The sequence below is a fragment of the Symphalangus syndactylus genome, chromosome 5, assembly GCF_028878055.3.
Source record: "Symphalangus syndactylus isolate Jambi chromosome 5, NHGRI_mSymSyn1-v2.1_pri, whole genome shotgun sequence".
Lineage (NCBI taxonomy): Eukaryota > Metazoa > Chordata > Mammalia > Primates > Hylobatidae > Symphalangus > Symphalangus syndactylus.
The window spans coordinates 27,826,504-27,850,728 of NC_072427.2; the positions used below are offsets into that span (position 1 = coordinate 27,826,504).

The window sequence follows — 24,225 nt, forward strand, 5'->3', positions numbered from 1 at the left end:
CTTTGGGACACCAAGGTGGAAGAATTGCTTGAACCCAGGCATTCAAGACTAGCCTGGGCAATATGGCAAACCCTGTCTCTACAAAAAAAAAAAAAAAAAAATACAAAAATTAGCTGGGCATCGTGCGTGCCTGTAGTCTCAGCTACTTGGTAGGCTGAGGCAAGAGGATCACATGAGCCTAGGAGGTTGAGGCTGCAGTGAGTCGTGTTCACTGAGACTCTATCTCAAAAAAAAAAGAGAAAAGAATTTTTCTTGAATATCAGTGGTCAGCAGTCAATTCTGATTTCACAGAAAGAGATGGTTGATTTTGTTGATACAGAGATTTTTTAAAAAGAAGTGTAGATCAAATTGATTATTGTAAAGTAATATTGAATTCTGTTTACAAGCATGTCCTATTCTCAGAGAGATTATGCCATTTGGCATGGGATAATTCTACCACTGAAATACCAGTGCAGATTATGTCATTTGGAAGAATACAAAGTATTTGTAGTAGAAATGTTTTTATCAGCCGGGCACAGTGGCTCACACCTATAATCCCAGCACTTTGGGAGGCCGAGGCGGATGGATCACCTGAGATCAGGAGTTCGCGACCAGCCTGGCCAACATGGTGAAACCTTGTCTGTACTAAAAATACAAAAATTAGCCAGGTGTGGTGCCGGGTGCCTGTAATCCCAGCTACTTGGGAGGCTGAGGCAGAAGAATCGCTTGAACCCGGGAGGAGGAGGTTGCAATGAGCCGAGACCGCGCCATTGCATTCCGTCCTGGGCAACAAGAGCAAAACTCCGTCTATGGGGGAAAAAAAAGAAAAGAAAAGAAATGTTTTTATCAAAAACAAAAAAAAATTTAAATAACTTTTTATTATGGGAAATTTTAAACATATACAAAGAACATAATATTACCTCCAGGTTTATTAGCTAGGTGCAACAGTAATTACCCCTCTTGTTTCATTGATACCCTGCTTTGTTATTTTGAAGCAAATAACATGTTACCTGAAGCAAATATTACTATGTATTTGTTAAGTAACAAAATATTGCTATTTTGAAGTAAATCCTGACCATCATATAATTTCCACCTTAACTATTTCAAAAGTTTACATTTTAAAGATGTGAAGTTTCATCATGCTTTAGCATCAGTATGTTTGCTTGTGAATTTACTGAACTGCTATTCTGTGATGTGCAAACCTTATTTTTTCAGTGTCACTCTTTACAAGTATTAGCAAATACATTTATATTTGTATTTCTCCCACTTTCTTAGAGAAAAGGGACCCTTGTATAATCTGATCTGTACCTTGCTTTTCTTATTTAACAGTTTATCCTGGAAATTGTTTCTTATCAGTACAGGTGACTGGACTTTGATGACGGGTTTATGGTGAGGGTTACTGGTGTGCAGTACTGGAGAAAAATTCTAGCCTTTCCTTTCTCTGGGCCAACACTGTTAATACTTGGTGGTTTGAGGCATGTCACAACCTTCCTTTGAGAAACATGGATCTGTTTAGATGAAAATGGTTTCAGAACACCAGAGTTACTCACAGATTATGTTTTTATGTAGTATACATTAAAAATATACTATTACATAGTTTAGATTTTTATATAGTATGTCAAGTCAGTGTTTTATGTGGGATGTCAAGTTTCATGTGGAAAGTTTGAGTAACTGACATTTGTTGACCTTTTTTTTTTTTTTTCAGATTTAATTTGCCCACACCCAAATGCTTCTGCAGAAAAAGCCAGAAATGTCCTAGCTGTGGAGACTGTGCCTGGAGAGCTGGTGGGAGAACAAGCTGCAAATCAGCCTGCCCCAGGGCATCCAAATTCTATTAATTTTTACTCTTTGAAACAGTGGGGCAATGAGCTCAAGTGAGTCTTTGGAAAGCAGCGTATGAATTTGAAAAGGGGTTGTTTCTGATAATGTATGTCACAATTTTATAGATGAAGTTAAAAACTATCTTACACTTACAAAGGCGTTTGTTGTTTACATCATACTTTCCCATAGATCATTGTGATTTTAGCTTGTATTACTTGCTTATTCTGTGTCTGACACTATGCCAAACATTTTCACACTTAAACGGTTTAATTTAATTGCTCAATTCTGTGAAGTAGGTCATATGGCTGACATTTTACAGAGACTGAAACTGGCTGAAGGAGAGTATGTGTCTGAGGTCACAATTCTTCCAGGCTGCAGAGCTGGGGCTTCTTGTGCCTAGGGCCTAGTCCCCTTTCCAAGACACTAGGCTGGCCAGGTCCTGTGCTCTGGATTTCCATTCTCTGTTTGTGCATGGGCTAGTGAGAGTAGAGGTGGGTTGGTTTTTGTTCGTTTGTTTGGTTTTTATGAGATGAGGTCTTGCTGTGTTGCCCAGGCTGGTCTCAAGTCCTGGGCTCAAGTGATCCTCCTGCCTCAGCCTCTTGAGTAGTTGGGACTGCAGGCAAGTGCCACTGTGGTCGACTTGTTTTTTTAAAGAACTTTATTGAGATACAATTCACACACTGTACAATCACCCATTTAAAATGTACAATTCAGTGATTTTTGGTATATTCAGAGTTGTGCTACCATCACCACAATCAATTTTTAAATGTTTTCATCGATCCAAAAAGAAACTCATTACATTAGCAATTCCTTCTCATTTCCCCCAACCCCTTCTCCTCTGTCAACCCTCAACCGTAGGCAACTCCTAATCAACTTTCTATGAATTTGTTTTTTGGTGGTTTTTTTTTTTATTTTGAGACAAGGTCTTGCTCTGTTACCCAGGCTGGCATGCAGTTGCGTGATCATGGCTCACTGCAGCCTTGAGCTCCTGAGCTCCAGCGATCCTCCTACCTCAGCTTCCAGAGTAGCTGGGATTACAGGTGTGTACCACCATGCCCAGCTAATATTTTAATTTTTTTTTTGTAGAGACAGGGGTCTCTTTATCTTGCACAGGCTGGTCTCAACTTCTGGGCTCAAGTAATCCTACCTTGGCCTCCCAAAGTGCTGGGATTACATGAGCCACTGGCCCTGGCTTATGAATTTTATTGTGGACATTTCATATAAATGGCACCGTACATGCCTTTGTGTCTGGCTTCTTTCACTTAGCATAATATTTTCAAGATTCCTCCCATGTTGTAGCAAGTATCAGTGCTTCATTTCCTTTTATGGCCAAATAATATTCCCATATATGAATGTGCCATATTTTGTTTATCCATTAGCTTGGAGTGGTGGTGCATGCCTGTGGTCCCAACTACTTGGAGGCAGAGGTAGGAAGATCACTTGAGGCCAGGAGGTCGAGGCTGCAGTGAGCTGAGTTCGCATCACTGCACTCCAGCCTGGGCGACAGGGTGAAACCCTGTTTCAAAAAAAAGAAAAAATGAAAAAAGAGAAAGGTTGTAGTGGCAGTGCATTGTGGGAGACTTGGAAGTTTCTTGCTGTCCTGTAGAGCCCAAGCCAGTAGTCACTATGCAGTTGGCCAGCTGAGCTCCATAAGGGGTCCCACTGGTTTTTCAGGATGGGGCTGGGGTGTTCTTAGAAGCTACTATCCAAGGACACACTGTTTTAAAAAGTAGCCTCTTTGCTGTAACTGCTTTCTTTTTTGTACCTTCGTGGTTGAATTCAGTATGATAAAGTTATTTTCTGTGTGTTTTTAGTTTTTAAGGATTAGGTTTATATTGAAGCTGAGTGGGATATACAGGATATATATAGGTTATACTGGAACTGAATGTCAGGGGTACTCAGACCTCAGAAGACCAGCACTTATGAGGGTGTTCACTGTAGTGGGCCCTGCTTTCCTTCCTCATCCTGGCTTGTGGCTGCAGTCCCACCTTCTTGGTCGTGCTCTGCTCCCATTCATCTGCTTTCTGCTGTTTTCTCTCTTCAGTCAGCTCTGATCATGTCATCTCCCTACGTCAGAAGCATTGCTGATAGCCCTCAGCCTGCAAGTGCAGCTCCAAACTCTTTGGTGTGATATATGAGTTTCTCAACGATACGACATTAGTCTCTTCTTGGGCAGCTGCTTCCCGGTATTAGCGCTTCATGAGCCTCTGTGTTCTGGCCATTCTGTGCCTTCCCCTTCACCCCAGAACCTCTGCTCAACATGTGCCTGTCTGCCCTGTGCCATCTGATTAAGTCCCAGTCATCTCCCACCACCCAGGGGATGGGGAGGGGTCAGCCGGGAGGCACAGTGGGGCTGCCTTCCCTGGGTACCTGCAACTAGAGAACCACTGATTTCCTCTGTTTCAAAGTATTGGGCTTCTCAGTAAAGAAAGGGATCTGTGCTCCTAAAAGTGTCAGAAAACCACTGAGAGCGTCCCTTCATTCCACATGTTAAAAGGTTGAGGCTTAGAGAGGTAAAGTGACTTGCTGAAGATCTCATAGCAAGTGTGTGGCCAAGCTGAAACACACACCCAGGTCTCCTAATTGGGGACCCAGGGCTCCTTCCCCCTTTCATCATAAGAACACATCTGGGGGACTATTGGTTTGCCAGATTTTCATACCTAAGGTGTGTCATCTGCCCTCAAAGTGAGATAATGGAATGAGGTGGAAACAGACCTGTAATGCTGGGTGCTTTCCATGTCCTTGAACACAGGAACATGGATGATGATTGAGTGCCTCTTGCCTAGGAAAGTGAACGCCTGTCACTTCTGCCTGTCACAGCTGACAGATCACATTCAGGGTGAAACATCACTAGGAGTTATCTTCTATCAGCTGTGCCTTTGCCATGTAACACAGTGATTAAGAACCAGGCTGCCTGAGTTCAACTCCCAGCTATGCCACTTAGTAGCTGGATAACTTGGGCAAGTTACTTAGTATTCTGTGCCTCCGTTTCTCATTTGTAATATGAAGATAATAATCATACATCATGAGATTGATAGCATGATGATGAGTTCGTATGTGTAAACTGCTTAGAACAGTGCCTGGCACTTAGGAAGTACTAGGCAAGGGTTAGTTGTTGCTGTTGCTGGTGGAGGGCTAGCTCATGACAAAGCCATTCTTCACAGAGGTTTTTGGGACCACTTTCTGTAGACACTAATGCTTATTGACTGGCATATGAATCTTAAGTGTTTATGGTTTTTTGTTTTTCTTTTGTTTGTTTTTACTTATGGCATGCTTTATGAAGTTTTAAATAAAATGCCTTAGGTGCATAGACAGACTTTAATGACCCTAAAATAGATTCCTGTATTATAAATGAATGGCTCAAAAATTGTATTTTTTAATGCACTCAAAATGCTATCAACATTATAGTCAAGGCTTAAAAGATAAATGAAGGTTTGTTTATTCTTTTATTCTGTTTATCAGTATAGTTGAAACTCTCCTAACTAGCTCCCCTGATGAACTGACATTTTAAGGTTCCTCAGTAGAGCCATGGTCCTCACTGACTGCATGAGACCAAATGGGCCACTTCAGGGCACCTGTGTCCATGCTGCCCCCCCAAGCTGAGCTACAGACCTACCAAGAATCAGCTGGGTTTGTTCCTCACTGGTTAATGCCCGTTGTACTTATTATTGTAATTATGTAATTTAATGAGATATTTACTAAACCCATGAAATATAAAAAGGAATTGTTGTTTCTAGGAAAAATAAGTTGAATGCTTAGGGAAAATTTGATAAAGGTGAGTCACTAAAAAATTGCCATGAGGATGTGGGTGACATGATTGTGAAAAATCAAAGAAAAAAAAATTGCCATGAGGATGTGGGTGACATGATTGTGAAAAATCAAAGAAAAAAAAACTTAAAAGCCTGTAAGATTTTATGCTTAGATTGTTTCATATCTGTTAGGCCTTGTTCCATTTTTTAATAAGAAACAAAACAAAATTGGGAAAGTTAGCCGATGTCTTAATGGATGTGATTTGCCCAAGAAAGATAACAGAGAACTGCAGTTAGTATCCCTAGATGGATTTCTTCCTTCCTCCTTCCCTCCCTCTTTTTTCTTTTCTTTTCTCTTTTTTTCTTTTCTCTTTTCTTTCTGTTTTTCTTTCTTTCTTTTCTTTCTCTCTCTCTCTTCCTCCCTCCCTTTTTTCCTTCCTTCCTTCCTTCCTTCCCTCCATCCCTCCCTCTCTTCCTCCCTCCCTCCCTCCCTTCCTCCCTCCCTCCCTTCCTCCTTCCCTATCTCTTTTTCTTTCTTTCTCTCTCTTTCTTTTTCTTTCTCTCTTTCTTTCTCTCTTTTTCACTTTCTCTCTTTCTTTCTCTCCTTTCCCTTTCCTTTCCTTTTCCTTTTCCTTTTCCTTTCTTTTTCATTTTTTGAGACAGGGTCTCTAGTTTGTCACCCAGGCTGGAGTGTAGTGGCACAATCTTGGCTTACTGAACCCTTGAACTTCTGGGCTCAGGTGATCCTCACATCTTAGCCCCCCAAGTAGCTGGAACTTCAGGCGTGTGTCACCACGCCCAGTATCCTCAGATTCCAAGAAGAGGCTTTGGCTGGAGTGTATCAGTAGACTGGCAGATGAGTGCACATTTACATACACCTTTACAGGTGCATGTGTTTGTTTTAAGTTCCTTTTATATGGATTCCTGCTTTAACCACATTTTTCATTTAACTTATCAACAGTCCAAATCACACCAGGTGAAGGAACTAGGTCTCTGCTGAAATTCTGGCCAGTCCATGTGTGTATGTGCATGCTCAGGGGTGGGAGTGTGCAAACACAAGTGAGAAAGTGCATGCCTGAGCACACGTGTGAGCGTGCATCGGGAGCCTGTGTGGCGGTTGAGCGTGTATTTTCAGTGTATGTAGGAGGTGTGCTTAGGCTGCAGCAACACTGACAGCAGTCAGCAAAGTTCTGTGGCTTTGTGGCCTAGACTGTGCTCCCATCTCTGGGTGCTAGGCTGGGCCCGATGTGGACCTCTGGCTCCTGGGGTCCAGCTCTAGTTCTGTTCAAGAGTGGGGTCACATTGTGGATATTGCAGTCAGCCTAGGTTTTGGAATCCCAGTCCTGCTACTTATTGGGTGTGTGATGTTGAGCTAGTGACTTAACTTCTCTGAGCTTTATTTTCTCCATTAGTAAATTGCGCGTGTGCACGTGTGTGTGTGTGTGTGTGTGTGTGTGTGTGTGTGTGAAGTAAGCCTCTCCTCTACTGGATGGGTGGGAGTGTTAAGGTTATAAATAAGAACTGCCTAGCACAGCGTCATTGTAAGTGCTCAGTAAATGGTGGCTACACAACCCAGGCCTGCTGGTATTGCTGCCACTGTCGTTACGCTGACTCTTTTTTTTTTTTTTTTTTGAGACGGAGTCTTGCTCTGTCGCCCAGGCTGGAGTGCAGTGGCGCGATCTTGGCTCACTGCAAGCTCCGCCACCCGGGTTCACGCGCCATTCTCCTGCCTCAGCCTCTCCGAGTAGCTGGGACTACAGGGGCCCGCCACCACGCCCGGCTAATTTTTTGTGTTTAGTAGAGACGGGGTTTCGCCGTGGTCTTGATCTCCTGACCTCGTGATCCGCCCGCCTCGGCCTCCCAATACGCTGACTCTTTTGAGCCAGTAGGTGAAGTGAGTCTCTACTTCCTTGAGTCAGGTGGATGGGGTGCCTTTCTCAATGCAGGTGTAAGGGCTGAGCTAGCCGGGAATGTGTGCTCATCCCTCCAGGCCTGCCTCCCGTAAGTCTTCTGCAGGCCCTGCAGTTGGCCCTGCTCTGATCTTTTGTTTTTGCTTCTCTCTTGACTCCTTCAGGCCTGGTAGAAAGAGTTATTTGTGAGCATGGCGGGGGTTCCCAAGAATCTATTAAGGTTTTAGTGTCTAGGACTGTAAAGTCATGACAGTAACTCCTCTCTTCAGCCCCAGTTTGCAGCAGAGGGCCCAGCGCAGCCCAAATCAGGCACCCAGATGTTTGGTGAATTAGGGGAAGTTGTTCCTGTCCCGGAGCCGTAATGTGGTACTTGTGATTTTCCTTGTTGGAAGGCACAGCTATGTCTGCCAAGAAAGACAAGGCATGTAGTCACCATGCTACTGCCTCACACAGACATTTTTTAAGCCAGGCCTTCTGGAGAAGGAAGCAGGAAGGAAGGTGACTTGCTCTTTGGCCCATGGAGTTTCAGCAGTTGTGGGAAGTTGGCTGGGGTGTGTTTGTGTTTCTGCAGTGGTGCAATGGCACCTGGTCTTCTCTGATAGCTCCCAGGAGCATGAAGTTGTGCTTAGCAATTATGTCCCAGTAGTCCTCTTGGTGCTGATCCATTCACATGCTCCCAGGGGCCCATGTATCAGAAGGGCCGCCGGTGTATGACACTGTTCCATGGAAATCACTGTGGTCATGAGAGGACCAGTGGCTTTGGCCTGTAGACTCGGAGACCTTTCACCATGACTCAGCATGGCAAGCCGAGGCTCAGAGAACTTTAATATCTTGTCCAGGGTCACCAAGGGAGCAATTGGGCCATGTCTCCTGTTGTATTTAGAGTTGGGGGCTGAGGAAGGGCACCTGTCTGCATCCTCTGCCTGTGCTGGGTCCACCTGTTGCAGGGACCCAATTCTAAGGGACCTGAATCAATTCAATCGACTGCCTCAGCCTTTCAGAGGCTTCTCATTGCCTTAGGCTGAAGGCTGTCCTGCTGAACATGGCCTTCAGGGTCCCGTGGGGTCTGACCCCTGTCATTTCCTCTGTTGCAGGCCCACTTGACTTCTTTCAGTTCTTCAGATGTATGTCTTCCCGACAGGCCCTGCCTCAGGCTGTCCCATTGCAGGGAGGGCTCTCTCTTCTCTGGTTACTTCTGCTCATTCTTCAGAGAAGCCTTCCTCCCTGTTCCTCCCACTCCTCACTGCTGTGCTTCTCCTTCATAGCCCTGTAGTTTCTGTATTTCTTTGTGTACTTGTCTGTGGTCCAGCTCCCTTGCAAGGCTGGGAGCTCCATGGGGCAGGGACCCTGTCTGTCTTGTCTCTGGTTTACCCCAGCACCTCACACTGCCTGGCTCATGGTGGGTGTCCAGCACCGACTTGAGGAAGAGTGATGAGAGAAGGCTCCAGACCCTTCCAGGGGCAGAGTTGCTCTGCTGCTCCTGCTCCCGCTGCCTGGGGGCTTCTCATCCTCTGCCCTTTATACTCGTGGGGGGTCTGCCCACACCCACCTGCCCTTGTGCCACACTCCCTTCCCCAGCAGGACGACAGTTCTTCTCAGCACTTTTCTTTCTGTTTGGCTTCCTGGGCAGGATGTTACCTTCTGACACAGCATTGTTCGCTTTGTTGACTGGGAACTGACAGCAGAAAATACACATCTTTGTATGTAAATGTATACTGTTGTTATGTAAATAAAACTGAAAGAAAAATTCCACTGCTACATATAGTAAAGCTAAGTAGTATTTTCTCTTTTAATACTAAAAAAATGCTTGTCATGACCCTCAAAATTGATTTCTTGACTCCTTAATTTGATGTCCTGGCCTCCAGTGGGTCATCACCTGCATTTGAGAAGCCCGTTCTGCAGGACTGCCTGGCTGGGCAGCTGGCCCTCCTTCCCTCCCCCGCTTCATCTTCCTCTCCCCTCCACTATGGGATGGGGCTGAGGATGTTCCCTTGGGTAAGAGGCTGTCCCTCCCTGCTGTCAGGTGTTTAAGGGTCTTCAGGAAGACAGGCAGGCAAGCCTGTGAGTCCTCTGCCCACAGGGGCTGTAGGATGCAGTTCAAGGCTGAACCCAGCATGTCACGGCCTACCTGGGCACACCAGGAAGAAGTGCTTATTCTTTGCAGTGTGGGTTGTGGGAGAGGCTGGTGATGGTTTTGCTGTGAAGATGAGTTTTGGCTTAAAGGGCTTGAGAGATGGAGAGGGACTGTCCAAAGGGGAATGCAAGTGCAAGGACACCCATGCAGAGGCAAGGAAGTCAGAACAGGGTGTGTCTCACGAGTGGCATGGGTTCTGGTGCCAGGTGCGTAGGGTGCTAAGGGGGTGAGGATAGAAGAGGAGCTGAGGAGGCCAGGGACTCCCAGGGTGAAGGGGTGGGGGTGTCTGCCCTTTGGGCAGTAGGGAACCTGTGGAGCTGTACCTGTCTGAAAGTTCTACAGTAAGAATATTGTTTCTTAGATGTTTGGTTTCTTTGAGGCTGTGCATGTTTATTAGGTGTTTGCTCTGATGTCTTAGAATTGGAAGGGTGATGTACTCATCTGTCCAGGTAAATGTCTAGAGTATTTTGGAAAGGGTCTTTCTGATGACACCTTTCCAGGTCCTCAGGACCAAAAGACATCATATCAGAAGTAAATATATTCTGACTTTGGACGTTAATGCTCCGAACTTGAATGCCAGCTGAAGCCTGGACCACAACAGAAAGCAGCCTCTCAAAGTCCTTGGTTTGAAGGGCAATAGCTTATTAGAGAGTAATTGTATTAATTTGCTCTGGCTGCTATAACAAGTGACCATAACATTGGTGGCTTGAAACAGCACATATTTATTGTTTGATAGTTTGGGAGGCCAGAAATTCAAAATCAGCTTCACTAGGCCTAAGTTAAGGTGTTGGCAGGACTGCTTTCTTCAGAGGCTCCAGGGCAGAGTTAGTTCCTGCCTCTTCCAGCTTCTGGTGGCTTCTGGTATTCCTTGGCCTGTGGCTGCCTTGCTCTAAATCTCTGCTTCCCTGGCCACATTGCCGTCTCCTCTTCTGTAGTTGAATCTAGGCCCACTCCCCAGATAACAGTGTTAATCCATTCGTGAAGACTGAGCCTTCATGGCTTAATCACCTCTTAATGGTCCCACCTCTTAATACCGTCACAATGATAATTACATTTCAACATGAGTTTTGGAGGAGATATTCAAACCATAGCAAGTGACCTGGCTTGCAGGCCTGCCACCTGACAGCTTCCCCATTTGGCCTGCCTTCTTAGTTGTGTGTTTGTACTTCATTGCAGTAAGCGTGCGTGTGTATAAAAAGAAAAATCAATCATTGCTGAGGAGTACACAGTTAAAAGTGAAAGTCCTTTTAAGTCCACTTCCCAGAAGTCACCACTAGAACTGAAGGTACTTATGTCTGCACCCTGAACTTTGCTCTGTGTGTATGTGACTTAGAGGGATCGTACAGTATCCACTATGTCAGTGCATAGCTACTTCGGTGACTTAGAATGCTCACTCTTCCCTCAGACATGGCTTCTCTGTATTTACCATGTCATGAGGCCCACTTGCACCAAAGCTGTGCTCTCACCAGCAGATGGGTCAGGAGGGGTCAGCAGTGGTGGGGAATGTAGAGCCACCTGCCATGCCCCTTTGAGCTGACACATTATATAGGCACTTACCTGGAAGGTCCAAACTTGTTAGCCCTTACTAGAGCTCTTGTTCCAACAGAATTCAGTTATAGGAATGTGCCCTGATTTATTTAAGCAGTTTCTTAGCCATGAACATCTACTTGTTTCTACTTTTCTGTCATTTCAAATAGCATTGTTCTAATATTCTTGTACATATGTCTCTGTGCCGTTGTGAGAATATATTTGAGGAATTAATTTGTAGAGGAGGAAATACTGAGTCAGCCTTATTGAGATGGCTGTTGCCAGTCAGAGGAAACCGCCCCCACACAACCTCCTCCCTGCCCCGCCACCTTTGTTTCCCTTAACAGGGCCTGTAGTCTGGAGGGAGGGAGGGAGCTGGAAGTAGTGGTAGCCTGCCTCCCTCCTGTGCACAAAGTCCTGGCAAGTGCAAACCTCTGCCTTGGCAGTGTCGTCCCCCTGCTGAAGAGGTTGTGGTTTTGCCTGAAACCTGGCTGTGCAGGCGGTTTGTGGAGGGGTTGACTTGGAAGAAATTTGATGGAACATTTCCCAACAATTCTGTCAACTTGTAAATTCTAGCTGGTTATCAGAATTCAAACGAATGTCGAACAAGTTATTACTGTTTTAGTTAGACATTTTAAACTGTGCAGGCTTCCACCTGGAAAGAGGTTTTCTTAACGATGATACAGATTGCTGGCGTTTGTTTTAAAAAGCTCAGGCTGACCACTGCCCCTAACAAGGTGCTGTTTTGCTGCTTGGTGGTGCCTCACTTTTTATTTCAGATCAGAGCAGCTGAGTGTTCATAGGTGAGCACCTGGCACGATGCCTGGGAGAACACAGAAGGCCTCTCAAAGATCTGTCAAATAAGACTGGGGTCTTTAAACAGCAAATACTGTCATAGAGCAGCCTCTAACACCAGCTAAAAAAGTGCCTCCATTTAAACCAGCTGTGAACTCCTCATGGAGTGCACAGGCAGGACACGTGGTTGCCACCGAGGCCTCTGTGGGCCAGAGCAGATAGGGTGAGTGTGTCTGAGAAGTCTGCACTGTAATGACCCCCTTGCTGCACAGTCCTAGAATTGGGTTGCGCCACATAAGAGCAAAAACAGGAATTGGCTATATACTGTTTCAGCTTCAAGAGGCTTTCACTTTGAGCGTGATTCCATTTCTCTCTTATCCAGGACTTGACAAGTAGCACCGTACCTCCAGCAAGGCTGTCCCTCAGCTGCAGGTGAGAGCACGGCAGTGTACAACTCAGGCTTGCAACAGGCTGGAAACCCAAAACCGCAGTGGGAGGAAGGAGGGTGTGTGGCCGTTCTAAGTCACTGAAATTACTGTTCTCTCTCCCCAGGCCATGTGGGGGTGTCCCTGCTCTTATTTCTCTTTCCTGCATTCACCCTTTAGGAACCAGAGGTGAGGAGCACAGTTTGACAGCTAGGGCAAATGGCAAAGAGAATTTAACTGCTAAAATTGACAGTGGTGGTAGTCACATGCCGCCTGAGAGAAGGCTCCCGTGAGATCCTTGCTATAGGCAGAGCCACTGAAAAGTCAGTGCAGTGGGTCCAGCGGTGCCCCAGTGCTCTGTGAAGTGATGAACCAATCATGTCAAAAAAATGAACAGAAGTATAGCCAGCATTTGTGAGAGTTTTCTTTTGAGCAGCTATTTTGAAATAGTTTTCTCTACAATTTTATAATTTTTATAAAACCAGACTTTATACAGTATCTTGCTCATTAGGTTACCATGGGGAATTGACTAGAATCCTTCTATGCAGTTGTCTGTGAAGATGTGTGGCACAATGCCAGGCTCTAGAAGAGACAGGAAATAAATAGCACGTGCAAGATGCTATACGTCGTTTACCAGCTCCTTCTTGGTCCTAAGTAAATAAACTATGAGAAAGTGAGTATCAGTTCTAAACAGGCATAATTGCTGGTTCCTGGTGACTCTTTGTTAAAGCAGTTAGCCAAGGGCCATACATCCATATACTGTGATAGCGTGATGAGAACATAAGCATGTTATATAATTTCTCTGTATTCTTCTGAATGTTTAAAGTACAAGTAAAAAGGGATAACGCTATGCTTTAAAAAACACATTGAGAAATGACTGTTTTACATGAGAATATCATCTGTCTGATTCAAACTAGAGATAAAGCCACCTTTTCCCCCCTTGCCTTTAATCCACCTCAGAAAACACCAAATGATACATTTCTTCCTCTTCCTTATTTATTTGCATGTTTATTTTAATAACTTCATTGAGTTATAATTTACCTCCAGTAAGTTCACCTATTTTAGGTGAATAGGTTGATGAATTTAGGAAATTATACACAGCGATGTAAACACCTCCATAATAAAGAAAAATAGAACATTTCTACACCTTTAAAAATTCCTTCACGTTCCTTTGCGGTTGATCCCTTCCCTTAATACCTGGCCCTGGGCAACCTCTGATGGGCTTTCTGTCACTATAGCTTTGAGTTTTAAAAATTTTTATATAAATGGAATCATACTCCGTATAGTCTCCTGTGTGTCTTCTTTCACTTAACATAATGTTTTGGAGAGACTTACCTATATTGTTTGGTGTTTTCGTATTTCATTCCTTTTATTGCTTTAGGGATAAGTATGGATCTATTAAGTAAGAGAATATAAGTTCATATGTGTGTGTGCGTGTAAGTAAGGTGGTTCATGCGAGCATGTCCTCTCCTCACCACTCCACTTACCGACTGCTCAAATGAATTAAGATGTCTCTTCATAATGAACACATGCCTCTTACCTTTTGGCAGTTTAACTATAAAAATTTGACTTCCTTTATTTCTTTTGCAAATTAGGGTTATACTTAAAACTTTAAATATTATTTGTATTAGGCAATTTGATTATGATATGCCTTGATACAGTTTTCTTCATGATTTTTGTGCTTGAAGTTTGTTGAGCTTCTTTTATCTGTGGATTGATGGTTTACATCAGATTTAGAAAAATTTTTCGTCATTATTTCTTCACATACTTTTATTCCATCTCCTCCCCTTCTTGTCTCCTTCAGTGACCAGCTCATTGGTCCATTCATCCTTCCTTTTTTTCATTTGTCGTTTTTCTGTTTCATTTTAGGTCATATTTCTGTTTTGTTTTAGGTTGTTTCTATTGCAGGGTCATCAAGTTTTCTAGTCTTTCCTTCCACAATGCCTGGTCTGCTCTTGTTCCCATTTAGCATGTTTTTCATCATAGGCATTGTAGTTTTATCTTTGGAAATTTTATTTAAATCTTTTTTTTTTTTAATTTTCTGTGTCTCTAAGATGTTCATTCTTTTTTTCTAGCTTCTAGAACATAAAGAATACAGTTACAACTTTTAGAGTCCCTGTCTGCTAATTTTATCATTTGTTGTTTCTGGTCTGTTTCTGTTAATTGGTTTTTTTTCCTCATTGTGACTTGTACTTCCCACTTCGTGCATGCCTGGTCATTTTTAAAATTGAATACCAGATGTTGTGAATTTTACCTTTTTGTGTGCTGGATTTTTTTTTTTTTTTTGTATTGCTATAAATATTCTTGGGCTTTGTTCTCAGATGTATTAAATGACTCTGGAACAGTTTGATCCTTTTGAAGTTTGCTTTTAAGCTTTGCTTGGTAGGATGAGCACAGGCTTTAGGGATACCATCGGTAGCCTTTCTCAGTAATCTTTCTGATGCCCTGTGAATTATAAGGTTTTCCACTCTGACTGGTGAGACTAGGCAGTATTCCTGGTCCCGTGTGAGGCTCAGGGATGGTTTCCTTTGCTTCTCTCAGTTGGTTCTCTCCCTGTCCTCAGATAGCTTTCTTACGTCGAAGCCGCAATCAGTACTCAGTTGAAGACTTGGGGGGACCATCTAAGATCTCTGCGACACTCCCTCTGTGCAGCTCTCTTCTCTCTAGTACTCTGCTGTATGAGCTGCAACTGCCTTGAGAGTCTCCACTCTATCTTCTCATCTCAGAGAGATGCTGGGCTCCTCCTGAGTTTTCCCTGCCTGCAGCCTGGCCTAGAAACTGTCTCCAGGCAGTAAGGTGGGCTTACCTCATTGGCTTTCCCTCTCTCAGGATCATTGTCCTGTGCTGCCTGATGGCCAGTGTCCGAAAACCATGGTTTCCTATATTTTTTATTTTTTTTTCAGTTCTTTAGTTTTCACCGGGGAAGGTAAATCTAGTCCTTGTTATTCCATCTGCACTGGAAGCAGAAATCTCAACCTACTTTTAAAAACTTTTAATGAAATATTTTTAGCACACAGACAAGTGTATTGATTACTCAGATAGCCATGACTCATTTTTATAGTTTTGTCATATTTCTACTGCATTTTTAAAAACAGAACATTGCTAAAATCCTCTCTCTCTCTCTTTTGGTTTTTTTTTTTTTGGAGACAGAGTCTTGCTCTATTGCCCAGGCTGGAGTGCAGTGGGGTGATCTCTTCTCACTGTAACCTCCGCCTCCCAGGTTCAAGTGATTCTTGTGCCTCAGCCTCCGGAGTAGATGGGACTACAGGTATGCGCCACCACACCCAGCTAATTTTTGTATTTTTAATAGAGACAGGGTTTCGCCACATTGGCCAGGCTGGTCTTGAACTCCTGACCTTGGGTGATATGCCCACCTCGGTCTCCCAAAGTACTGGGATTACAGGCATTAGCCACGGCACCTGGCTAAATCCTCTCTTCTTGATCCTATTCTTCTTTACTTTTACAGAGGTTGCCAGTATTCTGTATTTGATAATTGTAATTTGTGTGTGGACTTAAAAAAATAGTTTTACTACATATATATGTATCCATAAGTAGTCTCTGTTAATAGTATAATCTGAAGCTATAAAACAGTATCATGCTGTACCTATAATTCTTCCATTTTCTTTTTCTTTCAGTGTTTAAAAAACGTTTATCCCTATGATACATATAGCTTTGGCTGAAAGGTACATTCCACAAGAATAAGAATCTTGGTGTGTTTTGTTCACTGGGATATTCCAAGCATCTAGAATATTACCTGGCATGTTGTAGGCCCAGTCAATAATTGCTGGATGAATGAATTAATTTTAAGTGCTGTATAGTACTTGACTGTGAATATGCCACAGTTTATTCTCCTGTTCATGAATGTTTAGGTTGTTGTACCTTTTTATTTTTTTCTAATATGGACAATTCTGCAGTGAATGTTTTTGCTCGTGTCTCCTTGTGCACATACATAAGAATTTCTTTTAGCAAATACTGGGTGTTAGGGGTAGGCACTTCTTCAACTTAACAGTACCTTGTTGAGTTCCTCTGCATGGTAATAGTATCAATTTATAATCCTACCAGCAGTGTGTAAGAATCTCCATTTCGGTTGGGTGAGGTGGCTCATGCCTGTAATCCCAGCACTTTGGAAGGCCAAGGTGGGCAGATCACCTTGAGGTCAAGAGTTCGAGACCAGCCTGGCCAACATGTTGAAACCCCGTCTCTACTAAAAATAATTAAAAAAAAAAATTAGCTGGGCATGGTGGCACAGCCTGTAATCCCAGCTACTCAGGGAGGCTGAGGCAGGAGAATTTCTTGAACCTAGGAGGCAAAGGTTGCAGTGAGCCAAGATTGCACCACTGTACTCCAGCCTGGGTGACAGAGGGAGACTCCATTTCCAAAAAAAAAAGGAATCCCTATTTCTCCATATCCTCACCAACATTTGGTATCATCAGATATTTAAATTTTTGCCAATCCTATATACATGAGATTACGTTTTGTTTTACTTTTGTTTTTGTTAATAACACATATTGTTTTTCCCAATAGGAATTCGATGTCTTCTTTCCGTCCTGGAAGAGGACATAATGATAGTCGGAGGACTGTGTTTTATACCAATGAAGAGTGGGAACTTTTAGACCCAACCCCTAAGGACCTAGAGGAGTCCATAGTACAGGAAGAAAAGAAGAAGCTGACCCCTGAAGGAAACAAAGGTATCAACATACTTCCTGTTGTCTGTCATTCTCTGTACTGCCATCTGTTAACCACCAGTGATGTGGGAGACATATTATCAGCAGGTATTTCGAGAAGCATAAGGACCAATGGGGGCATGCATTTTCTTTGTCGGACTTAAAACATAAAGGCTTAAAAAATTATTTAATAAATGTTATAAGAAATAAATGACTGTCTAGTCCAATGGCTCAATTTTTTGGGGGAGATAGCACACTTGGAAGTCATGATCCTCTTTATGGAAGTATTGATTTTAAAAACTTTATAGAAATTTGAAATGTACACAAAAGAGAATATAGTCTCATGAATTCTGGTGTACACGTCATCCAGCTTCTACAGTGTGAACTATGGTCTCTCTTCGTCCTTCTCCGTCTCTAAGCTCCTGCTCCTCCCTGCACCCACTGTCAACTGGATTATTATTGTAGGCATTAATCCATTGCATCTGCAAATGCTTTAGTATGTATCTCTAAGAGATAATGACTCTTTAAAAAAATTATAACTACAACTTATTTATTATATTTACAGTTACAATAAATCCTTAATATTATTTAATTGCAATCTACAACTGCATCTGCAAATGCTATATATGTATCTCTAAGAGATAATGACTCTTAAAAAAATTATAACCGGCCGGGCATGGTGGCTCATGCCTGTAATCCCAGCACTTTGGGAGGCTGAGGGCGGGCAGATCACGAGGTCAGGAGATCGAGACCATCCTGGCTAACACGGTGAAGCTCCATCTCTACTAAAAATACAAAAAAATTAGCCGGGCGTGGTGGGGGGGCGCCTGTAGTCCCAGCTACTTGGGAGACTGAGGTGGAGCTTGCAGTGAGCTGAGATTGCGCCACTGCACTCCAGCCTGGGTGACAGACCGATCTGTCCCCAAAATAAAAAAAAAAATTATAACCACAACTTCTTTATTATATTTACAGTTACAATAAATGCTTAGTATTATTTGATTCCTTAATTGTTCCCTAAGTGTCTGTTTACAGCCAGTTTGTTCAAATGAAGATTCAAACAAGACCCACACATTGTATTTAATTGATGTCTTCTTAGGTCTCTTTTAGTCTAAACAGCTCCCTGGCCTTTTTTCCCTTCCCCCTCCTTTGCCACATTTGTTGAAGAAACCAGGTCTTGGTGCTGAGGAGTCTCCCATGTCTGGGTTTGCTGATTGTATTTCTGTGGGGTCATTTAACATGCTTCTCTGTCCCATGTTAATTCCTGTATACTGGCAGTTAGAGCCAGAGGCCTGCCCAGATTCAGGGTTGACTTCTGATTTGATAGGAATGCTGTTTTGGTGGGGAGATGGCTGCGTGCTTCCTATCGCATCGCATCTGAAGCCACATTGTGTCTGGTTTTCTCTCTTTTGATATTAAGATTGATCAGGATTTAGGGTTGTCATCCTGATCCATTCATAAAATTCTCCATCAGCCTTTTGCCTGATGCTTTTAACAGCCATTTACAATTCTAAATTTATTTATTTATTTTATTTATTGAGACAGAGTCTCGCTCTGTTGCCCACGGTGGAGTGCAGTGGTGCGATCTCGGCTCATTGCAACCTCCGCCTCCCGGGTTAAGCGATTCTACCTCAGCCTCCTGAGTAACTGGTACTACAGGTGCCCACCACAATGCCTGGCTAATTTTTTTATTTTTAGTAGAGACAGGGTTTCATCGTGTTGGCCAGGCTGGTCTTGAACTCCTGACCTCAGGTGATTGGTCCACCTTGGTCTCCCAAAGTACTGGGATTACAGCCATGAGCCACCATGCCTGGCCACAGTCCTAGATTTATTAATTCATTAGGAGGATATTGATATTTTAAACATAAAATAACAATAAATAATTTTGAAATTCCACCTTATGCCTGATTCTAGCATGGGCCAGCAGGAATAGGGTGCAGGATTTGAGGAAACCTTTGTTGCGAGAGTAAGCACTTAGGAAAGGAAATATTTTTTCTGTCTCCTGGAAAAGGACTGTCATGATTTGCTGTGAGAGGGAGCTTACTTGTGCTCCACAGGATCCTGGTGTAGAACCCACTGGCCCAGTGTGACATGGTATAGAATGTGGCCACGCTGAATGTGCTGAATTACCTAATGCATGGCAAGGCCAGTGAGAGTGCCCAGAAGAGAGGCTCAGTATGAGCTGATAATGCTGCCTGGAAAAAAAGAGATTAAAACTGGGGATTTGGGTTATTGAAAATAAGTACTGTTGGCTGTGACTTCCAGTAGAGACTGAGGGTGAAATGGAAGGATGAATGTGAGCAGGACTGGGGAGGAAGAATCGGGAGTGCTTAGTGAGTTGGGACGGGAGGAGAAACTCCCTGCACCATGGAGACTGTTTTCTTGATGGATGACAGCCTTCTTAGCCCTCTGCCCAGCCCTTCATCCCCTTTGAGAGGAGTTTATGTGATAGAGAGGGAGAGACAAAGATGTCACTAGACTTTGATCTTACTCTCTTCATGGGTATTTCCTGAAGTGGCTCCAAGAATCAGCCCTCCAACTTGTCCATGTTATTCACAGAAAGTGAACTACCCTTCCTTGTATTTTCCCCTATCTTTAAGTAGACTTTTTATTGATGTATAACATACAGAAAAGTCCCCAAATCAGAAATGTATAGCTCAGTGAATTGTCACAAATTGAATACACCCATGAAGCCAGCACTCACTTCAAGAAAGAGGACGATGCCAACACCCCAGGAGCCAGCTGCCACCCCCGTGCCCTTTCCAGTCACTACCCCGCCCCAGGGAACCACTGTACTGATTCCCAACAGTGTAGGTTGGTTCTGCCTGTTTTCTAACTTTATATAAATCATGCTTATATACTCCCTTGTGTCTCCTCTTTATAATGTGAGTATATATATTTCAATCTATCTACACTAAAATTTATTTAGATCCCATAGTATTTTTTTTTTCTTTTTTAGTGATGGAGTATCTGTGTTGTCTAGGCTGGCCTTGAACTCCTGGGCCTAAGCTATCCTCCTGCCTCAGCCTCCAATAGCTGGGACCACAGGTGCATACCACTGTGCCTGGCCTGACAGTATTCCCGAATACTCTTTTTTTTTTTTTTTTTGAGACGGAGATTCGCTCTTGTTGCCTAGGCTGGAGTGCAATGGTGTGATCTCGGCTCACTGCAACCTCCGCCTCTCAGGTTCGAGTGATTCTCCTGCCTCAGCCTCCTGAGTAGCTGGGATTACAGGCATGCACCACCACGCCCAGGTAATTTTGTATATTTAGTAAAGACAGGGTTTCTCCATGTTGGTCAGGCTGGTCTCAAACTCCCGACCTCAGGTGATCCACCTGCCTCGGCCTCGCAAAGTGCTGGGATTACAGGCGTGAGCCACCATGCCCATCCCCAAATACCCATTTTTTAAGAAGGGGAATCTAGTCATGCTTTAAAACATGCATGTCTTAGTTTGTTTTATACTGTTATAACAGAATACCATAGGCTGGGTAATTTATAATGAACAGAAATTTATTTGGCTCATGGTTCTGGGGCTAGAAGTCCAAAAGCATTGGCATTGGCATCTGGGGAGAGCCTTTGTTTTGTGTAGTCCCTTGGCGGAAGGCAAGAGAGAAAGAAAGCAAGAGAGGGCAAGAGTGAGCGAGAGCCAGGGGACCAAACTTGTTTTTATTGCAAACCTGCTCTTGTGATAACTAACCCACCCTAGTGATAACACATTAATCCATTCACAGGGGCAGAGTCCTCATGACCTAATCACCTGTTATTAGGCCCCACTTCCCAATACTGTTACATTGAGGATTAAATTTCCAACACATAAACTTTGGGGGACACATTCAAAGTATAGCAATGTTTGTATGTTAAAAAAAAAAAACAAAAACCAACATACATTTGAGTGTTTTTGGTTTTTTGCTAAGGACAAATTAGCAAAAATAGGATGCTTAGTATGTCTTAGTTTTCCATGAAAAATGATCCTGTGATACAGTCTTCCAAGGAAGGATCCAGTGGGGGGAATCAATCATCTCTGGCTGAAGCATGTTGGTTACTATCTAGAATGCAGTGGGGGCAGAGTCATCAATCTCCTGTAGTTCTCAAGGTAGTGGATGCCAAACTCCCTGGAGGATGATTTGTGGGGATGCTTTATTTTGTTATGGTTTCCAAAAGGAAGATGTGGTTTTTGTTTAAAATACAAGTTTTGGCCGGGCATGGTGGCTCACGCCTGTAATCCCAGCACTTTGGGAGGCCAAGGAGGGAGGATCACGAGGTCAGGAGGTCAAGGCCATCCTGGCTAACACAGTGAAACCCTGTCTCTACTGAAAATACAAAAAATTAGCCAGGCGTGGTGGCGGGTGCTTGTAGTAGTCCCAGCTACTCGGGATGCTGAGGCAGTAGAATGGCATGAACCTGGGGGGTGGAGCTTACGGTGAGTTGACATTGCGCCACTGCACTCCAGCCTGGGCGACAGACCAACACTCCGTCTCAAAAATATAATAATAATAATAATAAAATACAAGTTTTATTTTTATGTAGGAGTAACTGGCTCAGGATTCCCCTTTGATTTTGGACGTAACCCCTACAAAGGAAAGCGCCCTTTGAAAGACATAATTGGGTCGTACAAAAATCGTCACAGCAGTGGTGATCCTTCAGGTGAAGGCACATCAGGCAGTGGCAGCGTCAGCATAAGGAAGCCGGTCTCCGAAATGCAACTGCAGGTCCAGAGCCAGCAGGAAGAGCTGGAACAGTTAAAGAAAGACCTATCCAGTCAGAAGGTAACTTCTTCTGGCTTCTGTCTTACCCCACCTCAGCAGGCCAAGGACGGGAGGAGTGAAGCCCAATTTATGTTTCCCTGAGTCTTTCTGGGGACAGCTTTGTTTCCCAGGAGTTGCTTTTCCCCTGGAGGTTTCATATTGCCCTGGTGGTCATCTAGGCGCGGCTGCTGTGCTTGATCATTGGTTCAGAGGTGTTTGCATTTGCAAGGAGAGTGAAGATCTCTCAAAGGAGGACAGAGGAGGTTGCTGTCTGCACCCACAGCCCAGTCCTGCCCCTGAGGTTGAATCTCCCTAAACACAGTTTCAGCCCAGAGTTCTTTAACAGTCATTAAAAAGAGTTTCTGCATCCTATTCAACAACAGTTTCCTGAGCTAATCAGATCTAATTGCATTTAATTGTTCAGCAGTTCAGTGACTCTTAGAGCACAGATTTTTTAATACCCGTGAACATTTACTGGATGCCATTGCTAATTACAGTGGACATGTCCATTATTTCCTGTTTCCTATTACTGTTCTCTACAGACAGTCTTTATGGAGTAAATATTTTTTTCCTCTATTTTTGAGACCTTCAAGAGGAATTTCATTATTAAAATGTTTCCAGTAAAGTTTCTACATTTCCTAAAATTCTGTCGATTACTCCATGTAATGTTGTCATGATTTCTGCTCTTTCTCCTCTCCTTGCTCTTTTCACCCTTCACTCCATTCTCCTTTTGGCTCCCAGGAGCTTGTTCGACTGCTCCAGCAGACAGTCCGGTCATCCCAGTATGACAAGTATTTCACAAGCAGCCGGCTCTGTGAGGGGGTCCCAAAGGACACGCTCGAGCTTCTGCACCAAAAGGATGATCAGATTCTGGGCCTTACCAGCCAGCTCGAGAGGTTCAACTTGGAGAAGGAGAGTCTTCAGCAGGAAGTGAGGACGCTGAAGAGCAAAGTGGGCGAGCTCAACGAGCAGCTGGGGATGCTCATGGAGACCATCCAGGCCAAGGACGAGGTCATCATCAAGCTCAGTGAGGGCGAGGGCAACGGGCCTCCTCCCACCGTGGCGCCCGTCTCCCCTTCGGCTGCGCCTGTTGCCAGGGACCAGCTGGAACTGGACAGGCTGAAAGTAAGAGCAGGGCAGGGGCTCTGGTGATTGGCATGGGAGACCACCGATGTCACCCTAGAGGCCTGGCCTCCGTGAGCTGATTTGGTGTGACAGCAGAACAGCTCCACACTTTTTTTTTTTTTTTCACAAGTGTAATAGGACTTATCATCAAATAATCATTAATCTTCTGTGGAGCCTCCTTGGGAAAGGAAACTCTTGCTGTTGCTTTGAACAGTTTCAGATCCTTCCCATCCCTTGCTTTCAGGCAACTAAGACTTCCCTTTCTATATATACCACCCTTAGTACTTCATTATCCCTTGTAGCATATGGAGGCTGTTTCTTGCCCCTCCTGTGTACATGAAATCACACACAAACAATTTGCACAGCTTGCTGCAGGACCTAGTGGATGCCTGGTTTGGGAGCATTGTTCCTAACAGCTAGTATGGGGTTAGCTGGGGAAGCAGACTCCAGCTTCCAAGTAGGCCTGGGAAGAGGGCCTGTTCACAGTCAGTGCCCCCAACACCCAAGATGGGAGGGTCCTGACACTTAGTAGGAAGGACAGCTTTCCTCCCTGTGTCCCTCTCTAGGCTAGCCCTCAGGCTGGGAGGCTATTTCCTGAACAAAAGTGACCATCCTAGTCATGCCTGGGGTGGTGACCAGCTGATGCGGTAGGAGGAACACACAGCATTTGTGAGAGGTGGGGGCAGCCTGCATTTCTCTTCTTGCCTATAGAGAAACCTAATGATTCAGAGGGGAGGCCACAGGGAGGATCGTAACATTCTTGCTGCCACCAGTTCTTGAGACTTTGTGGGAGAGGTTTTAGGTGGACAAGTGGCCCCCAGGACATGGGGCATCAAGTATAGCCCATTTGACCCCAGCAGACCCCAGACATGTCTGTAGCTACTGGTCTCACCTAGCCCCAAGGCGTCCCTCACCTGGCCACCCTCTTCTTGCAAATAATGTCTCCGAGGGTGTTTGGCTCCAGATGGAGCTTGTCCTTGGAGGGCAGAGGTTTGCTACTGTCCAGGTTGTTACTGAGCATTTGCTTCATGCCTAGCAGTACCTTTCAGGCAATGCATTGAGTGAGGGAATGATGGGCATGCTAGGGACCCTGAAGATAATTCCAAAACAGAAGTAAAAACACTGGAATCATGACAGCATGGCTGGAATATGTACATGGTCCCCATAGTGACCACTTCTTACTGACAACACCCATTGGATATGTGAGGCCCAGAGGATTTATGAATGAGAAAATCCAAAACAACAATAAAACCTCTGGTCTCAATACTTTACACTTATATCTACTATTTAAAAAAAAAAAAAATCTGGCTGTGCATAGTGGCTTATGCCTGTGATAGCAGCACTTTGGGTGACT

The 24,225-nt window shown here is 44.1% G+C and overlaps 1 protein-coding gene across 6 annotated transcripts in view; it reads left to right on the forward strand.

Moving 5' to 3' along the window:
* TBC1D2B (TBC1 domain family member 2B) overlaps window positions 1-24,225 on the forward strand; it is an 82,702-nt gene that overhangs the window by 30,798 nt on the left and 27,679 nt on the right. For 5 of the 6 annotated variants that reach the window (XM_055277594.2, XM_055277595.2, XM_055277592.2 and 2 more), the window contains exons 3-6: window positions 1,685-1,853; window positions 16,865-17,028; window positions 21,529-21,767; window positions 22,488-22,871. In XM_055277594.2, the coding sequence (XP_055133569.2) occupies window positions 1,685-1,853; window positions 16,865-17,028; window positions 21,529-21,767; window positions 22,488-22,871 (956 nt within the window). The remainder of the gene's footprint in view (window positions 1-1,684; window positions 1,854-16,864; window positions 17,029-21,528; window positions 21,768-22,487; window positions 22,872-24,225) is intronic. The other variant, XM_055277593.2, reaches the window with a different exon arrangement.